At 51.8% G+C, this 21274-nt stretch overlaps 4 protein-coding genes across 4 annotated transcripts; 2 read left to right on the top strand and 2 right to left on the bottom strand.

Annotated features, from left to right (window-relative positions):
- KD926_003121 (histone acetyltransferase TRA1) lies at positions 1-15662 on the top strand (the record flags this gene model as incomplete). Its single annotated transcript, XM_053094574.1, has 11 exons — positions 1-24; positions 180-503; positions 601-1200; positions 1259-1612; positions 1667-1837; positions 1896-1993; positions 2083-2410; positions 3762-3837; positions 3881-4095; positions 4188-14930; positions 14979-15662. The coding sequence occupies 11 exons, from the start codon at positions 1-3 to the stop codon at positions 15660-15662; spliced, it is 13617 nt and encodes a 4538-aa protein (XP_052950658.1).
- Positions 15663-16075: 413 nt separating this feature from the next.
- KD926_003120 (Saf4/Yju2 family protein) lies at positions 16076-17209 on the bottom strand (the record flags this gene model as incomplete). Its single annotated transcript, XM_053094573.1, has 3 exons — positions 16076-16782; positions 16928-17058; positions 17190-17209. The coding sequence occupies 3 exons, from the start codon at positions 17207-17209 to the stop codon at positions 16076-16078; spliced, it is 858 nt and encodes a 285-aa protein (XP_052950657.1).
- Positions 17210-18384: 1175 nt separating this feature from the next.
- On the bottom strand, positions 18385-20290 carry KD926_003119 (uncharacterized protein; the record flags this gene model as incomplete). Its single annotated transcript, XM_053094572.1, has 3 exons — positions 18385-18653; positions 19006-19146; positions 19579-20290. 3 exons carry the CDS (start codon positions 20288-20290, stop codon positions 18385-18387), a joined length of 1122 nt encoding a protein of 373 aa, XP_052950656.1.
- Positions 20291-20782: 492 nt separating this feature from the next.
- Positions 20783-21274, top strand: KD926_003118 (uncharacterized protein; the record flags this gene model as incomplete). The annotated part of the gene is made up of 1 exon (XM_053094571.1): positions 20783-21274. A coding segment is annotated over one exon (492 nt), but the record flags the coding sequence as incomplete, so codon positions are not given.

The raw sequence follows: 21274 nt of genomic DNA, 5'->3' as shown, positions 1-21274 counted from the left end.
ATGAAGGGCTTCAGACAGAGAGTGGTGAGTGGTCCGCCTTTGAATCGCCATGTTTCTCCCCCGTGTCCCTTCTGCCCCCTCTCCTCCCACCCCCCTCCCCGCGAGTGGGAAACGATCAAACAACAACGCCGACCGAATCGTCTTCTGATCTGCGAACTGACCCTTTTCTCCCTTTCCAGCACGAGCAGTTGTCGAGAGCCAAAGATGCGAATAAATCCTCTAAAAAGAAAGACGCTCAGAACCAATCGTCGCTGGGGGTCCAGCATGGCCAACAGTCCTCGTCCCCGAACCAGGGCACTCCCACCTCCTCCTCGACGTCCGTGAACGATGCGAGGAAGTCGCCGGATAATGCTGCACAGGCCGGGGCGTTCCCCCCGGGTCAGTACTATGTTCAACAGGGTGCGGGAGCGGCCGGTCAGCCCGTGAATAATGGAGCCCCGGGAACCCCGACAAAGCAAGGACAGCAAATGGCCCCCAGCGTGGTCATCAGTCCTAGTGCGCCGGTGAGTACTCGTCCTGTCCTCCTCACTCTCCTCGCTGCCCACCACCGGTAGTTTGGCATGCTTTTTGTCCAAGCGCTAATCGTTTCGTGTGTTGCAGCATGCCCCCCCGCCCGGTGCCGCCGAGACGATGCCGGGAGATCTGGCTCCCCCGCGAAAGTCCCACGTCTTCGATCGCCTCCAGACCACCCCCAAGGATATATCCGAGGGCATTCGGACTCCCAAGCGTCAGCATTCGTCGCGATTCGATATCTCCGACCAACGTCAGCGGGAGCTGGAGAAACTTCCCGGCTTCCACGAAGTGCCCCCTAACCGGCGCCAAGAACTGTTCATGCAGAAGATCGATCAGTGTAACATCATTTTCGATTTCAACGACCCCACTGCGGACATGAAATCCAAGGAGATCAAGAGACTGGCGCTCCACGAGCTCCTGGATTACGTCGCCAACAATCGCTCGGTCATCACCGAACCCATGTATCCTCGAGTGGTCGAAATGTTCGCCAAAAACCTGTTCCGACCGATTCCTCCGCCCGTGACGCCTCAGGGAGAGGCGTTTGACCCGGAGGAGGACGAGCCGGTTCTGGAAGTGGCCTGGCCTCACATCCAGGTTGTCTACGAGTTCTTTTTGAGGTTCATCGAGAGTCAGGATTTCAACACGAACATCGCCAAGGCCTATATTGATCATCATTTCGTGCTCCAGGTATGTTACTGCCGAGGAGAAAATCACAGATTTGGATGTGAACTGACCTCCTTTCTAGTTACTGGAGCTGTTTGACTCCGAAGATCCTCGGGAACGCGATTTCCTCAAGACCACCCTGCATCGCATTTATGGAAAATTCCTGAACCTGCGGTCGTATATTCGCCGGTCCATCAACAACGTTTTCTTCCAGTTCACATACGAAACAGAGCGATTCAACGGTATTGCGGAACTCTTGGAAATCCTAGGGTCGATCATCAACGGGTTTGCTCTTCCTCTCAAGGAGGAACACAAGCTCTTCTTAACAAGGGTCTTGCTTCCCCTGCACAAAGTTAAGAGTCTCAGCATGTATCACCCTCAGTTGGCTTATTGTATCGTCCAATTCCTCGAGAAGGACTCGTCTCTAACGGAAGAGGTATGGTTTTTTGTTCGTTCCAGAATTACTACTTTTTGCTAATTCAGATAATAGGTTGTCCTTGGACTGCTGCGCTACTGGCCCAAGGTCAACAGCACCAAAGAGGTCATGTACCTGAATGAAGTGGAGGATATCTTTGAGGTTATGGACCCGGCCGAGTTTGCAAAGGTTCAGGAGCCTCTGTTCCAGCAGCTGGCCAAATCGGTTGCAAGCCCCCACTTCCAGGTTTGTACTGTCCTTGATCAACTCCCCCTTTTTTCAGCCGTTAATATGTCTTGTGCAGGTCGCCGAGCGAGCACTCTACTTCTGGAACAACGAATACTTCTGTAACCTGGTCAGCGACAATGTCGATACAATTTTACCCATCATGTTCCCTCCCTTGTACGAGAACTCAAAGGGTCACTGGAACAGGCAAGTCTTGGAAGCCCTTAACTATTCCTCCCCCGGCGCAATGGTCTAACTTGCCCTAGAACTATCCACAGCATGGTGTACAACGCTATGAAGATGTTTATGGAGATCAACCCCCAACTTTTTGACGAATGCTCGCATGAATACAACGAACGACAAAATAGCGCCGAACAACGCGAACGAGCTCGACAAAGCCGTTGGGAGAAGGTCGCCGAGCGGGCAAAGGATAGACAGAACGGCATTGCTCCGCCTCCGGCGCCGTCGTCTGTGGAGGTTCCAGCCCAGGTGGACGAAGTCGAATCACTCACCAACGATAGCCAGAAGCGTCTGCATGCTTTAAAACTGGATGAGTCCGGTGCGCCAATCGAGAGAAGGGCTACCGGGGGATCGGTAAGTTTCATCCCCTCCTGACCGTGTGCGTGTGGTTTTTGTCATGCTTGACATGTTCTGCACCTCGCCGAGTTATCTTGCCCCCCTTTGCTGTCGTTAGTCATTACTAAGAAGTTGTCGATTTCCATGTACAGCAAGCGTGATTCTAACGTCAAACGTCCGTAATACTCCAGAGACGGCGCCGAGGTTCCATCGATGGTCCCAGGAGGCGAAGAAGTGGTAGCGGCAGTGAGATTCGACCGCGACGAAGATCGGTTGGCTCAGGTGCCGTAACGATCTTGTCACGAAGCAACTCCACCAAGTGACAATCGAATTTATGGCATTTTACTCGTTAGACTTTCTACTACGACGGCATTAGCGATTACGAGCTGCGATGAAGTATATTTGGTTCTTCTTCTTGGGTTTTGATCCAAATCGCTTGTTCGTCTTGTCTTATTTCTTTTCTTTTTTTCTTGTTCCTCCCCCTTTTCACTTTTCATCCTCCATTTCTTCCCCATCTTCTTTTCACGTTTTCTCTTTCATCACTTCCTTTGATTTCCCTTTTGTGTACATGGCTTTCAATATTCTTCTCTCCGCGTGCAGGGTCGTGTTGAGCCCCTGTTTCTATGTGGACGTTTTTAAGTTGGACTATTAGAACTGTGTTCGGGGCTGGAAAACGGGTGCGAATGGCGTTTCCCTCGGTCGATATTGAAATCGATGACCTCATTTGAGTTTGTACACATGAAGTATTTACGGCATAGCCTTGAACCAGAGTCAACCCATCCTTTTTACTTTTCCTATAGTGCTCTAGCATTTTTTTTGGGCGCACTGGTGGGACCACGTGCCCCTGTACCTGTACCTGACCGCCTACGACGCGCTGATAGGCCATGTAACCGATACTCGCGTAGTAGACGCGCGCTTGGCGGAATGGAGAATCGAATACCCGAAACTTCCTCATTCGGACTAGCTTAAGCGTTCGGGGTCTCTGCGACACCCGCGTTCTCTACCTTTCTGCTCATGTTCATTTGCAGGCGTGATTTTGCGCGCATTCACTCTTGTCCTCGAGATACCCCATCCTCCCCCCCCCACTCCACCCAGGGCACTCTAAACTCCGCTCTTTTACTAACTAATCTTTCTTTCTCTCCTTTTACTCTAATTGCCTTTTGCCCCGGTGGGATTAATGAATTTACGACTGTGACCTTTCCTCGTTCTCTGTCTGATGAAGCGTCTTTTCTCGCCGGGCGAATAGAGAAAAGCTTCCTCCGTCGCTATCCCGCATGTGAACACGACGTCCAACGCAAACTGTGCTGGTTTCCGATTCCTGGCCGGCCCCTTGGCCTGGCATTAATTCAATCCCGTCATATTTGCTGAGAACTCCGAAGGAGTTGCTTCCACCATGGAGCGAAACATCGACATCTACGCCAGCAAGCTGGCGGATGAGAAGCTTGGTACGTTTGGTCCTCGGTGACTCGAGAAGAAAGCTTCTATCAGCGGAGATTGCGGACTCTCCTCCAAGCTCTCTGTTGCTTACTTTCGCTTTCCAACCAGATATCAAGCTCCGGTCCAATGTCGCACTTGAATTACGAGACAATATAGAGCCACTATGCTCCGGTGCGAGCTATCCCATCTTTCTTTCCAAGCTATGGCCCGTCTTCAAGACAATCCTCAAGGGCGAACCGGTATTCTCTAGTTCGTCGTTCGAGCAGGTTAGTCGCGACTTTCTTCTCCCCCGCTCATAATACCACCAACCACAACCACCCGCTCGGGATTGAGGCTGACTCACCCCTTCTTTCTATAGAAATTGCGCAACTGTGTTCTCGAGACCCTCCACCGGTTACAATTGGCATCTCCCGACGTCGAACCCTACGCTGCGGATATGGTAGATATGTTGATGGACTTGGTTCGGATCGAAAACGAGGAAAACGCCGTTCTGTGCATGAAGACCATAATGGACCTGGAGCGGAATCAGGCCAAGGCGACCGCGGCCCGGGTACAACCGTTTTTGGAGCTCATCCAGGAGATGTTTCAGACGATGGAGCAGGTGGTCCGAGACACATTTGACACTCCCAGCCAGGCGACTCCGTCGGGGATGCCCTCGACGCCCAGTGCAACCGCTCAGAACTTCCAGTCCCCGCGACCAAGCTCACCCGCCACTTCTGTCTCCGACCTCGGCCCAGATCAGCAGGCCAGCAACATCCTGCTCAAAGGCATGCAATCTTTCAAGGTCCTGGCGGAATGTCCCATCATCGTCGTCTCGATATTCCAGACCCATCGCAACTCGGTCGTGCAGAATGTCAAGCTTTTCGTGCCCCTCATAAAGAGTATCCTGCTGCTGCAGGCAAAGCCGCAGGAGAAAGCGCATACGGAAGCCGCAGCTCAGGGACAGATATTCACGGGCGTTTGCAAGGAGATTCGAAATCGCTCCGCTTTTGGTGAATTTATCACGGCGCAGGTGAAGACAATGAGTTTCTTGGCATACCTTCTAAGAATGTACGCGCACCAACTGCAAGACTTTCTTCCGACACTTCCATCGGTCGTTGTACGGCTGCTCCAAGACTGTCCAAGGGAGAAATCCAGTGCGAGGAAGGAACTCCTTGTCGCCATCCGTCACATCATTAATTTTAATTACCGCAAAATCTTTCTAGAGAAGATCGACGAACTGCTCGACGAGCGGACTCTCATTGGCGATGGCCTCACCGTGTATGAAACAATGAGACCCCTCGCCTATAGCATGCTGGCAGATCTGATCCACCACGTCCGAGACCATCTATCCCGCGATCAGATTCGCCGCACTGTTGAGGTGTACACCAAAAACCTGCACGATGATTTCCCCGGCACGAGCTTCCAGACGATGAGCGCGAAGTTGCTACTCAACATGGCGGAACGGATATCTAAACTGGACGACAAGCGGGAGGCTCGCTATTTTCTGATCATGATTCTCGATGCGATCGGTGACAAGTTTGCATCCATGAACCACCAGTTCGATAACGCTGTGAAGGTCTCGCAGTTATACAAGGCGACAAAGAAAGACATCGAACCCTCATCAGAGAGATACCTCGCCGACAAGGACCACCCACCGGACTGGGATGAGATTGATATCTTTTCCGCTTCTCCCATCAAGACTTCCAACCCTCGCGATCGAGGCGGAGATCCGGTGTCGGACAACATCTTCCTCTTCAAGAACTTGATCAATGGTCTCAAAACCATTTTCCATCAGCTCAAGAATTGCAACCCCGATCACATCCAAATAGATCCTAACAACGTCCCGATCAATTGGTCTGAGGTCTCCTATGGATACAATGCCGAGGAAGTACGGGTGATCAAGAAACTATTCCACGAAGGTGCTCGAGTATTTAAGTACTACGGCGTGGACCAGTCACCCCCGGATGTGAGCTATTCCTCGCCATTCGACTTTCTGGCCAGTCAATACACGGCGCCCATGTCTCGCGAGGAGAAGGAACTACTGGAAAGTTTTGGAACCGTCTTTCACTGCATCGACACCGCGACGTTCCACGAAGTCTTCCACTCAGAGATCCCCTACCTCCATGAGCTCATGTTCGAACATGGTGCCCTTCTGCACCTTCCCCAGTTCTTCCTCGCCAGCGAGGCCACATCACCCGCTTTCTCCGGGATGGTCCTGCAATATCTCATGGAACGGATCCACGAAGTTGGTACTTCTGACATGACCAAGGCGAAGATCTTGCTCAGGATGTTCAAGCTTTCGTTCATGGCCGTCACGTTGTTCTCCGTTCAGAATGAACAGGTGCTTCATCCCCATGTCACCAAGATTGTCACCAAGTGCATTGAGCTCTCTGTGACGGCGGAAGAGCCTATGAACTACTTTCTCCTTCTGCGCTCCCTCTTCCGCAGCATTGGTGGTGGCCGCTTTGAGCTTCTGTACAAGGAAATCCTTCCGTTACTAGAAATGCTTCTCGAGACTTTCAATAATCTATTACTCGCAGCGAGGAAGCCACAAGAGCGTGACTTGTATGTCGAGCTGACTCTTACTGTTCCAGCCCGCCTCAGTCATCTACTTCCACATCTCAGCTATCTCATGCGCCCGATCGTCGTGGCGTTGCGTGCGGACTCAGATCTAGTAGGGCAAGGTCTACGGACGCTTGAATTGTGCGTGGACAACCTCACGGCAGACTATCTGGATCCCATAATGGCCCCGATCATGGATGAATTGATGACAGCGCTCTGGGACCACCTTCGTCCGCATCCCTATAACCATTTCCATGCTCACACGACAATGAGAATATTGGGCAAGCTGGGTGGCCGCAACAGGAAGTTCCTCAACCATCCCCCGGATCTTTCTTTCGAGCAGTATACCGACGATGCGCCGAGCTTTGACATCAAGCTTATTGGACCCAGCGAAAAGCGACCGTTCCCTATCGGAATCGGCGTGGACCTGGCGATTGGGAAATTGATGGAGTCTCCGAAGACCGCTGAAGCAAAGGCGTCTGACATCTACTACAAGCAACAGGCCTTCCGCATGCTCTCTTCCCAGCTGAAGCTTTATATCGGACATGAAAACCTTCCAGATGACCTTGCCTCGCTCATTCGCCTGCATGCAAATGATCTTTTCGAGAACAAGACTACCGACATGGGAGACATCATGGATAAGTCCGATCGTTCCAGCTCTATCCCGAAGAAGTTATCGCAGGAGGGTTCCTTGAAGAAGCTTCTGAAAGCCTGTATCTTTGCCACCACCATTCCAGAGCTCCAGCAAACAGCGACTGCTTTCGTTGCCGAGACCTGCAGGCACTTTGCTATTGTTGAGGTGGGTCGAGCACTGGCTCAAGTTAGGCACACCAGAAAGCCCTTTGATGTTTCCAGCGGAGAAGGGCCTGTGTACCTTGACTCACGTGTCCTCGCTGAAGCCGTGGTTGAATGCCTGTCTTCCGACAACGCCGAGGTTCGTGATGGTGCCCAGGCAGCGATGCAAGTGATGAAAGAAGCAGCAGCTGTTATGTTCGGCACACCAGACCGCGTATCGAAGCTGCCGTTCTTCCAGCACTTGGGTCGTGTCTTCTGCCACAGCTGCCACAGCGAGGAGTGGTTTACGAAGGCTGGCGGCAGTCTAGGTATCCACCTCTTCGCAACTCAGCTCGACCTGGGTGACACTTGGCTCTTCGACAAACAGGCCGAGTTTGTCCGAGCTCTCATGTACGTGATCAAGGACACGCCGGCCGACCTTCCTGCCAGTACACGCGTACAAGCGCGAGACACCCTGGACTTGATTCTAAGAAAGTGCTGCAAGAATGTTTCCAAGGAAGACATGAAGAACGAGAAGAGCCGACTCTATTCGCTCTGCGGGTTCTTTGTGTACGAACTGTCCCACATGAACAAGTTCGTCCGTGAGGCCTCTCGTCGGAGTTTCTCAACCATCGCCGAAGTTCTTGGCTGCCAACTTCACGAGTTGATCTTCCCCGTCAAAGACCGTCTACTGCAGTCGATCTTCAACAAGCCTTTGCGCGCTCTGCCTTTCTCCACCCAAATCGGCTTTATCGATGCGATCACATTCTGCTTGGGCTTGCATAACAATATCGTCACTTTCAATGATCCGCTCAACCGGCTGATGCTCGAGTCTCTTGCCCTGGCTGATGCCGATGATGAGTCTCTGGCACCTAAACCTAATGAGTTCAAGAACGCGGAAATGATTGTCAACTTGCGGGTTGCTTGTCTTCGCCTATTGTCGATGGCGATGAGTTTCCAGGAGTTCGCCAACACTCCTCAAAACACGAGTCGTGCTCGCATCATTTCCGTCTTCTTCAAATCGCTCTACTCACGATCGCCCGAAGTTATTGAGGCCGCCAACGCGGGTCTGCGGGATGTTCTCACCCAGACCAACAAGCTCCCCAAGGATCTGCTGCAGAACGGTCTCCGCCCGATCCTCATGAATTTGCAGGATCCCAAGCGGTTGAGTGTCGCGGGACTCGATGGACTAGCCCGGTTGTTGACCTTGCTCACCAACTACTTCAAGGTCGAGATTGGTGCTCGTCTTCTGGACCACATGAAGGTGATTGCCGACGACGCTCTCCTGCAAAAGGTGTCTTTCAGCCTTGTCGAGCAAAACCCGCACATGAAGATCGTCGCTGCCATCTTCAATATCTTCCACCTGCTCCCGTCGGCTGCAACATCCTTCATGGAACACCTGGTAAACAAAGTCCTAGACCTTGAGGAGAAGCTCCGCAGAACATCGAACAGCCCTTTCAGAAAACCGCTCGTCAAGTACCTGAACCGTTACCCGAAAGAGAGCTTGGCATTCTTCCAGGCTCGCTTCAAAGAGGAGCGATTCGGGCGCTTCTTTGGACAGGTTCTTGCGGATCCGGAAAGTGAGAGTTTGCGTGCTGCAGTTGTTGCCGACACCGAAGGTTTCACGTCTGCCGCCTTTGCCCAAGATGCGGCGGATGGCAAGAACACAGCTGCAATTAACGGAATCTATGTTGTGCATTCGATCTGCTCGTTTGAATCCACCAAGCGCTGGTTGGTTTCGCATGCGGACCTGAGAACAAAGATCTTGAATTCTGGACGTGATTTGGAGAGGAAGCTGCGCAACGATAAATTACCCGCCAATGAGCGACTGAGAGTCGAGCAGGCCGAGGATCAATTGATGGATGTGTTTACAATCTATCTGGCGGAGTCGGTGCAGGACTTGGACTTCCTTTTCGAAGTGATGGACGGCTTGTCTGCGGACGAACTGAAACGTACCCTGGCATTCCCGAAGTTCATCTATCACCACATTATCACCAACGAATCCATCGACTACCGGCGCTCGGTCATTATGCGATGTCTGGATCTCTACGGCCAGCGGTCGTGCTCGCAAAAAATGAAGACTTATGCCTTCCGTCATCTGGTCAACCCCATCTTCGCGATGGACGTTCAGACAACATGGAACAACCCACCGAACAGCCCCAAGTTGATGGACAAGAGCATGACCGAATTCATCCAGAGTCGTCTGTGGAAGCCTCAACTAGCCGATCTGAGTGAAGAATCCAACCAAGCTGGTGTCGACCATTCCCGCATGGAACTTTTGCAACTCTCTGCGCTGCTGATCAAGTACCATCACCAAACTGTGCAAGATTCGCGAAAAGACATCATCAAGTTTGCTTGGAACTACATTCGGCTGGAAGATATCATCAATAAGTACGGCGCATATGTCCTCATCAGCTATTTCATTGCGCATTATGAGACGCCGTTCAAGATTGTCGTCCAGGTCTATGTTGCTCTGCTAAGGGCACACCAAAACGAGGGCAAAGCTCTTGTCACTCAAGCCTTGGACGTTCTGGCTCCTGTGTTGCCCACCAGGATCTTGGCAGCAAGCAGCAACGCCCAGACACCGGATACTCGATACCCGCTGTGGGCTAAATGGCCTCGGCGCATTCTGGCCGAAGAAACGGCCAACCTGCAGCAGGTTATGTGCATCTTCCAATTCCTCGTGCGCCAGCCAGATCTTTTCTACGAGTCGAGGGAGCATTTTGTCCCCCTGATTGTCCCCTCCTTGGTCAAGATCGCCTCGCCGCCTAATTCGTCGAACGAAAGCAAGAAGCTCGCCCTGAATTTGATCAACCTCATCTGGCTTTGGGAACAGAAGCGCGTCGAAAGTCAGGCTGCTTTGCCAAATGGTACGCATGAATCGCCAAGCATGAAGAAACGGAAGCTGGAGGACGGCCAAGCTACGTCCACTCCTTCTCCAGCACTGGGACCTCCCAGTTCCCGTGAACGCACTGAATATATGGTTCCTTCGGATCTTCGGGCAAACCTGACGAAATATCTCATTTCATTCATTACGACCGTCCCTGAGCGGTTCCCTGTTCCTGCTGCTCATATCCGCGATCTTCCTTCGAACAAATCGCAGCCTCCCGTCCTCACGGGCGACATGATCAAGAAGGCTATGTATTTGTTGCGAAATCTACTGTCGCCGGAGTACTGGGGTGATCTTGACATTGAGCTATACCAAAAAGTCACGGAACCCATCCTCGTGGGAGAAAAGGCGGACAAGCCGGACGAAAAGCACGTCACGAGTATGGTCAATGCTCTGCAAGTCGTGCGGGTACTTCTTGCCGCAAAGACCGATGACTGGATCATGGCCCGCTTGCCCTCAATCCAAAAGCTGTTCGAGAAACCTCTGCGTTCAGACAATCCAGAGATTCAGGACTGTCTTCAGGGCTTGGAAGACGAAATCGACATCTCCCCCAAGCTTCCGCCTCCCGTAATGCGTGTCCTGGACGCTCTTCCGGATGACCAACCGGAGGAAGAAGATGCAATGGATGTTGAACACTCGCCTTCTGAGTTTGTAACGTATTTGTCCGCTATCGCGACCGAAACCCTCTCAGCCAACAACTACGTGTCGAGCCTGAATGTTCTTTGGACGCTGTCTAAGAGCAAGCCCGCTGAGATGGATGCTCATATTGCATCGGTCATGAAGGCATTCTCCCAGAAATTAGCAAAGGAGCATGTTGCGGCCTCCACGAACAACACTGCCCAAAACAACAATGGACAAAATAACAACGGACAAAACAATGGTGCCAAACCAGCAGAAGGAGTGCCTGATCAGCAGGAATATGAGATCGGAGTTGATCTGATCTTCAAGACAATTGAGTTGATCTCCGTACGCATGTCCAACCTTGGAGAGCAAAGGCGTCCTTTCCTGAGCGTGTTGGCGCAACTCGTGGAGCGATCCCAAAACATCAAGCTTTGCAGCAAGGTGCTCGGTATGGTCGAGAGCTGGATATTCCAATCGACGGAGTCTTGGCCGACCTTGAAAGAGAAGACGGCTGTCTTGCATAAGATGTTGCTCTTTGAATCGAGATCGGACCACACAATGCTCAAGAAGTTCCTGGATCTGGTTATTAGAATTTACGAAGATTCCAAGATCACTCGGACTGAGCTGACGGTCCGCCTAGAGCATGCTTTCTTGATTGGAACTAGGACGGAAGATGTGGATATGCGCAATCGGTTCATGACAATCTTCGACCGCAGTCTGACCCGCCTTGCCAGCTCCCGACTCAGTTATGTGCTTACCTGCCAAAACTGGGACACTCTTCAAGATTCTTTCTGGCTGTCGCAGGCGGCCCATTTGGTTCTGGGCTGCGTTGACATGAATGGCTCGGCGAAGCTCCATCCGGATGATTACACCCTTTATCCGGTGTCCTTCCTCTACAGCAACGCTGAAAAGGATTCAAGAAAGGCTGATGTCATGGTAGATGCCCAGCTGGAGGCGTTTGTCACGGAGCGCAGGCGGTTCGTGTCCGAACTTGGCGATGTCAAAGCTCGCGATCTCATGGAGCCGCTCTGCCAACTCCAGCACACTGATCCCAATGTTGCCTATACTCTCTGGACCAATCTCTTCACCATATTCTGGTCCACCCTGTCAAGGGAGGATCGCATTGACCTGGAGAAGGGAATGGTTACTCTTATCACTCGCGAATACCATCGAGGACAACTGGACAAGAGGCCCAACGTTGTACAAGCGTTGCTAGAAGGCGCCGTTCGAGCCAAGCCTCGCTTCAAGATTCCTCCGCATGTGATGAAGTACCTGAGTCGCACTTATGATGCCTGGTACACCGCGGCAACCTACCTGGAAGAAACTGCTATCAACCCCATCATTGACACACCGACGGTCCGCGAAAGCAATCTTGACGCCTTGGTTGAGGTCTACGCCGGCTTGCAGGAAGATGATTTCTTCTATGGGACATGGCGACGGCGCTGCAAGTTTGTTGAGACGAATGCTGCTATCTCTTATGAACAGCAAGGGATGTGGGATAAGTCTCAACAGTTGTACGAGAATGCGCAGATCAAAGCGCGCTCAGGCGCAATGCCATTCTCTCAAGGCGAATATTACCTATGGGAGGATCATTGGCTGATCTGTGCTCAGAAGCTGCAGCAATGGGAGATCCTTAGCGACTTTGCCAAGCACGAAAACTTGAACGATCTTCTGCTGGAGGCCGCGTGGAGGAACATCGAGAACTGGCAGAGTGACGGAAACAGAGAGCAGCTCGAGTCGTTGATCAAATCCGTCTCTGACGCCCCCACACCAAGACGAACATTCTTCCAGGCGTTCATGGCGCTGCTTCAGTTCCACATTAAGAAGGACAACCTGCAGGACTTCAACGGTGTCTGTGACGAGTCAATTCAGCTGTCCATTCGCAAGTGGCTTCAACTGCCTAAGAGGATTACCAATGCACATATTCCGATTCTGCAGCACTTCCAGCTTCTGGTTGAGCTCCACGACGCAAGCCACATCTGCGGCAGCCTGGCACAGACCAACGACCGGAACCTGGACACGAAATCTGCAGAGCTGAAGCTGCTGCTGGGAACTTGGCGGGACCGTCTTCCCAACTTGTGGGATGATATCAATGCCTGGCAAGACCTGGTTACTTGGCGTCAGCACATCTTCCAGCTGATCAATGCGACATACCTCGGCTTGCTACCTCCCCAGACCAACAATGTGGCTAGTAACTCCTATGCCTACCGTGGGTACCATGAGACGGCGTGGATTATCAACCGCTTCGCTCATGTCGCTCGTAAGCATCAAATGCCCGAGGTCTGCATCAATCAACTCAGCCGCATCTATACTCTGCCCAATATCGAGATCCAGGAGGCGTTCCTGAAACTGCGAGAGCAAGCGAAGTGCCACTACCAGAACCCCAAGGAGTTGAACAGCGGATTGGATGTCATCAACAATACGAATCTGAATTATTTTGGTGCGCAGCAGAAGGCCGAATTCTACACGCTCAAGGGCATGTTCCTAGCCAAACTCAACCATGTCAACGAGGCGAATGAGGCATTTGGCGTCGCGCTCTTTTACGATCTGCGACTTGCTAAAGCCTGGTCTGAGTGGGGTCAGTACAGTGACCAGCGATTCAAATCCGACTCGTCGGATTACGAATTGGCTAGCAACGCCGTCAGCTGCTACCTGGAAGCTGCTGGACTCTACAAGAATTCCAAGTCCCGCAAGCTGCTCAGTAGAATCCTCTGGCTCCTTAGTCTGGACAATGACGAAGGACGCGTGGCGAACGCTTTTGAAAGTTTCAAGGGCGAAACCCCCGTCTGGTACTGGATTACGTTCATCCCGCAGCTGCTCACCAGCCTGTCGCATCGTGAAGCTCGCCTCTGCAAGGCCGTTCTGGTCAAGATCGCCAAGCTATATCCTCAGGCTCTTTTCTTCTTGCTCCGTACAAACAGAGAAGACATGCTCAACATCAAGAAACAGCACGATCAGAAGCAGGAGAAACTGAACCGGGCTAGACAGCAGCAGCAGCTTGCTTCGCCGCAGCCCAAGCCTTCCCCTGCAGCCGCCGATGGTTCGCCGATGCAAAACGCCCAAGCCAACGCCGGCCAGGGCGCGCAGCCGAACAACCAGCAACAGGTGCAAAACCAAGGCCAGTCTCATCCCCAGGGACTGCCTCAAGGACAAAGCCCTCAGATCAACAACCAGGTCCAGGCCCAGCAATCTCCTGCTCAGAACCAGATGCAGTTGCCGCAAGGCCAGAACGGCACGCCAAACCAGGGCCAGAACCCTATGCAACAGCCCCAAGGGCAGCAGAACAATCTTCAGGTTCCTCCTGGTCCCAACGGAACGCCACAGCAGAACCAGAATGCCGGCGCAGAAGCGGAGAAGGAGCCTCTCAAGAAACCATGGGAGTATTCCGACGAGATCATGTCTGGCCTCAAGACAGCTTTCCCGTTGCTCGCGCTGTCGATGGAGACAATGGTCGATCAGATCCACAAAAACTTCAAGTGTCCTCCGGACGAGGATGCTTATCGTCTGATTGTTGCCCTTCTGAACGATGGACTGGCGTATGTTGGCCGCATGCCGGGCTCGTATGCACTGGATTTCAAATTGCCTGCTGCCACGGAGGCCAACATCACTCGCTTCGCGGAGACTATCCTGCCAGCTCACATTCGCAAGTCCTTCGAGGCTGACTTTGTTGTCAAGAAGCCGACCATGTATGAATACATCCAGAAGCTGCGCCGCTGGAGAGACAAGTTCGAAGAGAAGCTTGACCGTCGGCCTCAGTCTCAGTTCCTGGAGAGCTACTCGCCTCATCTCAGTGAATTCCGATTCCTCAAGTTCGATGAGGTCGAGGTGCCCGGCCAGTACCTGCTGCACAAGGACAAGAACCAGGATTTCGTTCGTATTGATCGGTTCTTGCCTGATATCGATCTGGTGCGCGGCATTGGTGTCTGCCACCGTCGCCTGAAGATCCGCGGTCATGACGGCAGCGTGCATCCTTTCGCTGTCCAGCATCCAGCGGCTCGTCATTGCCGACGGGAGGAGCGGATCTTGCAGCTCTTCCGTATCTTCAATGGTCTCTTGGGCAAACGTAAGGAGAGCCGACGACGCAACCTGTATTTCCACCTTCCTCTTATGGTTCCCTTGGCTCCTCACATCCGTCTGGTTCGTGATGATCCGTCGTACATTTCCATGCAGGGAATTTATGAGGATTACTGCCGTCGGGTTGGCATCAACAAGGACGATCCTGTTCTGTTCACCATGGAGAAGATGAGGTCGTTGGCAGAGACCAAGCAAAACGTAAGTACATCTCGGGCTCTCACGGTTGACAAGACTAACATTTTTCAGCGCACGCCCGATCAGCAGCAACTTCTTCGCGGCGAGATCCTCACAGCCATCCAGGAGAAATGGGTTCCCAATACCGTTGTGCTGGATTACTTCCAGAACACGTACCCCAATTTCGCGGACTTCTGGCTCTTCCGCCGGCAGTTTACCTACCAATACGCTGCGATCGCATTCATGACCTACGTGATGCACATGGGCAACCGGTATCCCAACAAGATCATGATCTCGAGGACCACGGGCGACATCTGGGGCTCCGAGCTCATCCCCGCCATCAACCCTGCCAAGGCCTTCTTCTACAACCCCGAACAGGTGCCTTTCCGATTCACGCCCAACATCCAGACGCTTTTGGGACCCATTGCCACCGAGGGTCTCTTCGCGTGCGCGTTGATGGCGATTGCGCGATGCCTGACCGAGCCTCGACACGAGCTCGAGCAGCAACTCAGCATCTTCGTGCGCGACGAGATGATGTTCTGGGCTACGGCTCAGCATCGTGGTTCCCTGCCTGTTCCGCAGCTCCGCGATCTGGTCTTCAACAACAGTGATGTGATCGTCAACCGGGCCGTCAGCCTTGCCAGCCCCCCTGAAGGCAACCTTCCTGCCAACCAAACCACCATCGACCTCATCTCCAAGGCCGTGAATCCCCAGCATCTGGCTTCTTGCGACGCTCTGTGGATGCCATACCTTTAGACCACAAGAAAAATCCTCCTGTCCGTCTGTATTATCTTTTCGTTGCGTGGCGTTTCGATTGCCACTTCCCTGCTTATTTGTTTTTATCCTACGGGATTATTTATTGTGGAAGATGCTCATGGGTTGAGTGGGCTTTGTTATATCAGTTATTCTTTGTTCTAGCGTGGCGCTCAGGGTCAAAATCTTTGATGGATGTGTCTACGACATTTTGTTCTCTTCATTTCTTGTTCTGTTTATTTCTGCTCTTGTATCATACTTAATGTTCAGTCAAATTAACAATATTTGGCATACTTTGTTTTCCTTTGTAGTGATGTAATCAATCGTAGTGCTCATCATTGATAGCTTATGTATAATATCTCAAACGCCAGAAATTGAAAGACTGTAGGTTGTATGTGTAACGACAACCCGAAGACTTAAACCAGCGACGGCTTAGCCTTCTTCTTGATACCCAGCCCATTCATCAACGGCTTCTTGGGCTTCTTGGTCCTCGCAAACGACGGCGGAGGCGGCATGGACTCGGTTGGTTTCGAATCCACCGAAGAAGACCCAGCATCCTGCGCGCCTTCCCCCTCCTCCTCAACCAACCTCTTCACCTTCTCCCCGGTCTCCGTCATAAACGCCCTCCTCGCGGCCTCCTCATCCTCCCTCTCCTCCCTCTCCCTCTTCTCATCCACCTGATCCCTCACCTGCCCCAACGCCACATCCTCCCCCAACCCCTCCGTCCTCGCATTCCTCGCATTCCGCGTCCGGATTTCATCCAACGCATCCGCAATCGCCATCTCCCTCTTCGAATCCTGCATCTTCTCCTCCAACTCCGCCATCTTATCCCGCTCCACCTGCTCCTGCTCCTCCCCCTCCTCCTTCTCCAACCGATCCAGCGTCTCCTGCTCTGTCTCGTCATACGTCCCTGCCGCGGCCGACGCATCGCGCCACGGCTCAAAGTTGCGCTTTGCGCCCTTCTCCGCGCGATAATCCATGTTCTTGGGGTCCGTGACGAAGGTGATTTCGCCGCTGCAGCGCGTGCACCGGATGTAGAAGCGGTAGATCGGGATCGAGAAGTATTTTTCTTCGGTGGTTTCTTTGCGGGCGTTGAATTTTCGGCCACGGTAGATGTATTCGCCTATTCGGGGTGAGATGACTTTGTTAGTATGTTGTGTGGTGTTGTGTATGGGTGGGGAGAAGAGATGGGGAGGTTGGGTTGAAGGCGCAAGATGTAGAGAGGATGGGTTTGAAGTGTTGATAAGGTGGATGTTGAATAGACATACCGCAGTGTGTACATTTCATGGAAAATGGCGCCATCAGTCGAACGGTGATGACCTTCGGTCCTGTGCTTCGGAGATGTTTAGGCGTTCGGGTGATGGCCGACGGATCGAAGTCCGGGGGGTAGTATTTGGAGCTGGGGTGAGAGAATAATTAGCTTTTCTGATACAGTTGATACAAACATTAGAGTGAGATGAGACTTGAGGTTGTGTCTCTTGCTGGGTTGCGCAAACGCTTCGGAGGCGAGGAGGAAGGTCGGTGACTTACAGGACTTTTCGCTCAGACATGGTGGCGCGTTAGTTGGGTATTCTTTATCCAGGTGTGTTGTTGAGGGAGAGAGTATTTCTGATGGGATGCGCCTTCGCAGCGGAAGAAGAGTGATGCCGGCGATAGGCGATTGAAGTGAAGATAAAGATGAAGAGTGAAGAAGGTCAAGAGAAAGATGGATGCGACAGAGTCACCTGCGGCAGATGGACATTGACACGCTAACCCCAATTGGGTCATGGTTCACCGCCGACCGCCCCACTTCCAGGGCGAACAGCCAAAACCTCGAGCGGACATCTCAAGCCATTATGTAGAAGTACCGATAATCTTTACTTAATTCTAGCAATGCTAAAACGAAGGATCTCATTTCAAAACTTTGACCGTAGGAACTTGTCGCGATGAAGAGTGGATCATAACTATCTCGAGTCGCTGCGATCGCTTCTTCGCTGTAAAACAGCTCTACTGACTCCTGATACATGTACAACCAGGCTGAGGGTCGCACCTTCTCAGACTGGCAGGTTCCATCGGGTCTTGCGGCGTCGGTCCTCCCTCCTTTTAGACACCTCAGGCCGACAGAAAAGCAGCTGCAGCCGCAAGTATAAAGAAGTCAGTTACAAGTACCGATAAATCTTACAACCCCATCTACGCAACACCGAATTAAGACAGGAAAATTCTAAAGAATAGAGAATATGCCATAGTTTCTCATAATCGATTGGGTCGCTCCTTGACCAGAAAGATGCACCCTTGCCGTTTGCTCAATATATATCACTCCAAGGCACACAGAGGGATCATATCTTTGCAAAATCTCTATACCTCTACAATGATATTTTCTCTTCAATAGATATCTAGATAATATTCCAGTCATTCTGGCAATCTCGAACGTCTGTCAGATAAATGATCTACAGCTGGGGGCCCTAGGTCTTGATTTACCCAGCTTTTAAAATGGACGATTAACTACCTAGTGGGTCGGATGCCGATGCCGAGCCTGATAATAGAAATAGGCAGTAAGCACGCCTGGTACGCCAAGGACCAAATCGAGGGCCTCAAAACAATTTAGTAACGCGCTAAGACTGTAGGTATTATATATCTCTAGAAACCCATGAGGTCTATAGTCGAGTCGTGTTTATATTCATGTGGTACGGGTCGTTCTACCGCAGGGTCAGGGCGAAGCGGGTTCTTGAAATGAATGAGTTCGAACTTATCGGGGGCGAATTTGGGCGAATGCTGCCTTGACCATACCGCGGCCTTGTCCGGCACTCTCCAGAAGGCGCTGGTTGACCGCGTAGCTATCCGAGATGGCCAGGGTGGCAGCATCGTCAATCCACCCGTAGGAGACCGTCTTGCCTCCCTCTAGGAGGGGTGGGTGAATCCGAAGGGCCTCAATACCGTCGATCAATAGGGCGCGAATAAGGGTGGTGTTGAATAGGAGGAATAGGATCGGCGATATAGGGGACCCCTGGGGGATGCCTGTAGGGGCTCAATGAATCAGGTAAGAAGAGGTATCATACTGTGCAAATCGAGGATTATCGTGATTTTTGATAAAGTTTCCAAGCAAAGCAGGGTCTGAGCAGCTGGAGGCTACTGAGTTGATCATGTTGTACAGATCGCTGATGAGGCCACTAGAGGATTGGAATGCGCGAAGCAGGGGTTGGAATAAGGTTGCTGAGATATCCGGGGAGCTGCAGCCTTGTGGATCGGATCGATAGGAAGGATCCGAGCCAGCCGGCGAAGAAGCCGAGCCCTATCGTATGTAGGTTGTGGAGGAGCCGTATATGCGAGACATTGTCGAAAGCGCCAGCCACGTCTAAGAGCAACATACTGACCTTCCGGCCCTTACCCCAGCTCTCAAAGATCTGGTCAAGGAGCAACTGGATCAGGTGGTCGACTGAGATGCCCCTGCGGCCCCCTAGATGGCTCCTGGGTAGGAGATTACGCTCCTCCAGGGCCCAGGCGATCCGTACTGTAGCCACGGCCTCCAGGATCTTACCGAGGGGTATTCAGGAGCGCTATAGGTCGTTAGGATTTGGCGATGCGATAGTCCCGGGGGGCTGCTTTACGCAGTACTACAGTAGTCGATTGCTGAAAGTACTCCGGGTTGTGCCCAAGACGTAGGCAGGCGTTAAATATCTGCTTTAGTACAGTGAGGAAAAAGGAGACCATACATTCAAACGATACTATGCAATTCCTCACTCTTCAATTACTGCGGTCAGAATATCCGTAAGACCTTTCGGCCTTAAGAAAGACTGTTCGGCCGTTTCTGATCCATAGTCCTTCTTGCGTCAGATTCTAGCTATACCATAAACTTGGCGCAGACTCTCTTCATCGAAACAGCACAGCTACTCCACTGATTCATCGTTAACTGGGTCTGGAAGGCGGATTTTTCCCCAGCCACCAAAGAGGGCTTCATCATCGCGAGACGCCGAGCATTCCTGTAACTCATACCGATCCTGCAAAAGCGCATCTCTAATGCCACGTTGGTGGTTTCTAAAAGGGAAAGTTGGTGAAGCCATCCCAGCAAGCACATCGAAATGGAACTGGCGATGCTCATATTTCATCTGGTCGGCAAACGATCGCTCTTTAAGTGCCGGCACATATCCGTACAGATAGTTAAAATAACATGCCAGGCGAACCAATAATGTGGCGTCCTCAGTGGGACCAACCAACCAGCTTTCAATCAGGGAATCGAGTAAGCCTGACAATAGGGGGAACGACAGCTTTGAGGGGGAACGGTCGTTCACAGGAACCCTCTCGAGAGCTGGGTTAGCCGCGAGAGGGAACCTCCAGTCAGAAGCGAGGAGAAGGACCGTCTTTGTCTTCTGGTCGGGGGAGATCAGCGGTGTTTGCGGAATTGCCACGACTGAATCCCCAATCCGATGAGGGTTTTGGGTATCAACAATCCATCCAGCTTTGATAAGGGCGTCGGCAGCGGTATCAATGTCTAAGACAAGGACATATAAATCGAAGACTACCGTGGGAACCCCATAGTGTACCAGAGCATCTTCAAACCAAATGACATAGGGGATCCCAATGTTCTCCAATACGAGACAAGATTTGTATCTTATCTCCGGCCCATACTCAGCGGGTTTCAAAAGAGGCTCTGACATGGTGTAGGACGACCCATAAAGTGATCTGACGGAGGGATGTTGCAGGTCGGCGGGGGACGCAGACAGGCAATCTTGATGAGATGTAATTAGCTCGGAGGCCGGGAACAACACTAGGTAGTCCGTCCGAGGCCCATATTTTGCAGAGGCCACAATCCTCTTCAAGTATTCAAGCACTCAAGTATCTCTGTACTCTAGGCTACGTTTTAGATAGAGTATTACTTCATTCATTTGCATTCTCCTTATGGCTTAGGCCTCGTACAGCTCGGACCGATCGAACTCCACTATTCCTCTGAGCTTAACTACTTCATTGGTTATGAGCCCGGGTTTGCTGTAACTAACCAGGCACCCCGGGAGATCTGTATAGGCTTCACATCCTATATAGACTATCGATCCGAATCGAGCTGCGAGCTCTACCCTCGACGTCCTACCTACGAATACCATCGGCCAGTGGATTCCTAGCGTATTACGCTGAGTTGTGGATACGCCAACACCATGTCGGATAAAACGAACCAAACGGAGGAGACACCTCATCAGATACCTCAGCGACCTGAGCCGTCCCAATCGAAGGCCAGTGAAAGGCTTAATGGGAAGCTATCTAGAGGTAATGCGGTTATTGACTCGGGTTTAACGGTCAATAAGTTCTCAACTGAGAAGCTTTCTGAGGAAAACGCTCGTTATTGGTTTCATGCAATGGAAAGGCAATTGAAGGTTCAATTTGCCTGGCAAGCCGTTAATGGCTTTCATGAAGTTACAAGGGCAGAATGGGATCAACTGATAGATTCAGATCTAGATTGGATAAAACTAGACCTGAAGGCAAATGTCATTTTAGAGCATGGTCTGACAACAGACACGATTTTAGAGGTTAAAGATCTCGTGTTTGCCGCGGAGAAGTGGGATCACCTACGGACTACTTATCTGAAATCTTCAGATGCCATAAAAGCAAAGCAATTGCTAAAATTGGCAAGCTGGCAGCAAAACCCTGAT

Source organism: Aspergillus affinis (assembly GCF_023601865.1).
Source record: "Aspergillus affinis strain CMG 70 chromosome Unknown NODE_170_length_60024_cov_89_072547, whole genome shotgun sequence".
Classification (NCBI taxonomy): domain Eukaryota; kingdom Fungi; phylum Ascomycota; class Eurotiomycetes; order Eurotiales; family Aspergillaceae; genus Aspergillus; species Aspergillus affinis.
Note: the sequence above shows the minus strand (reverse complement) of the source record. Positions and strands in the feature narration are given on the sequence as shown.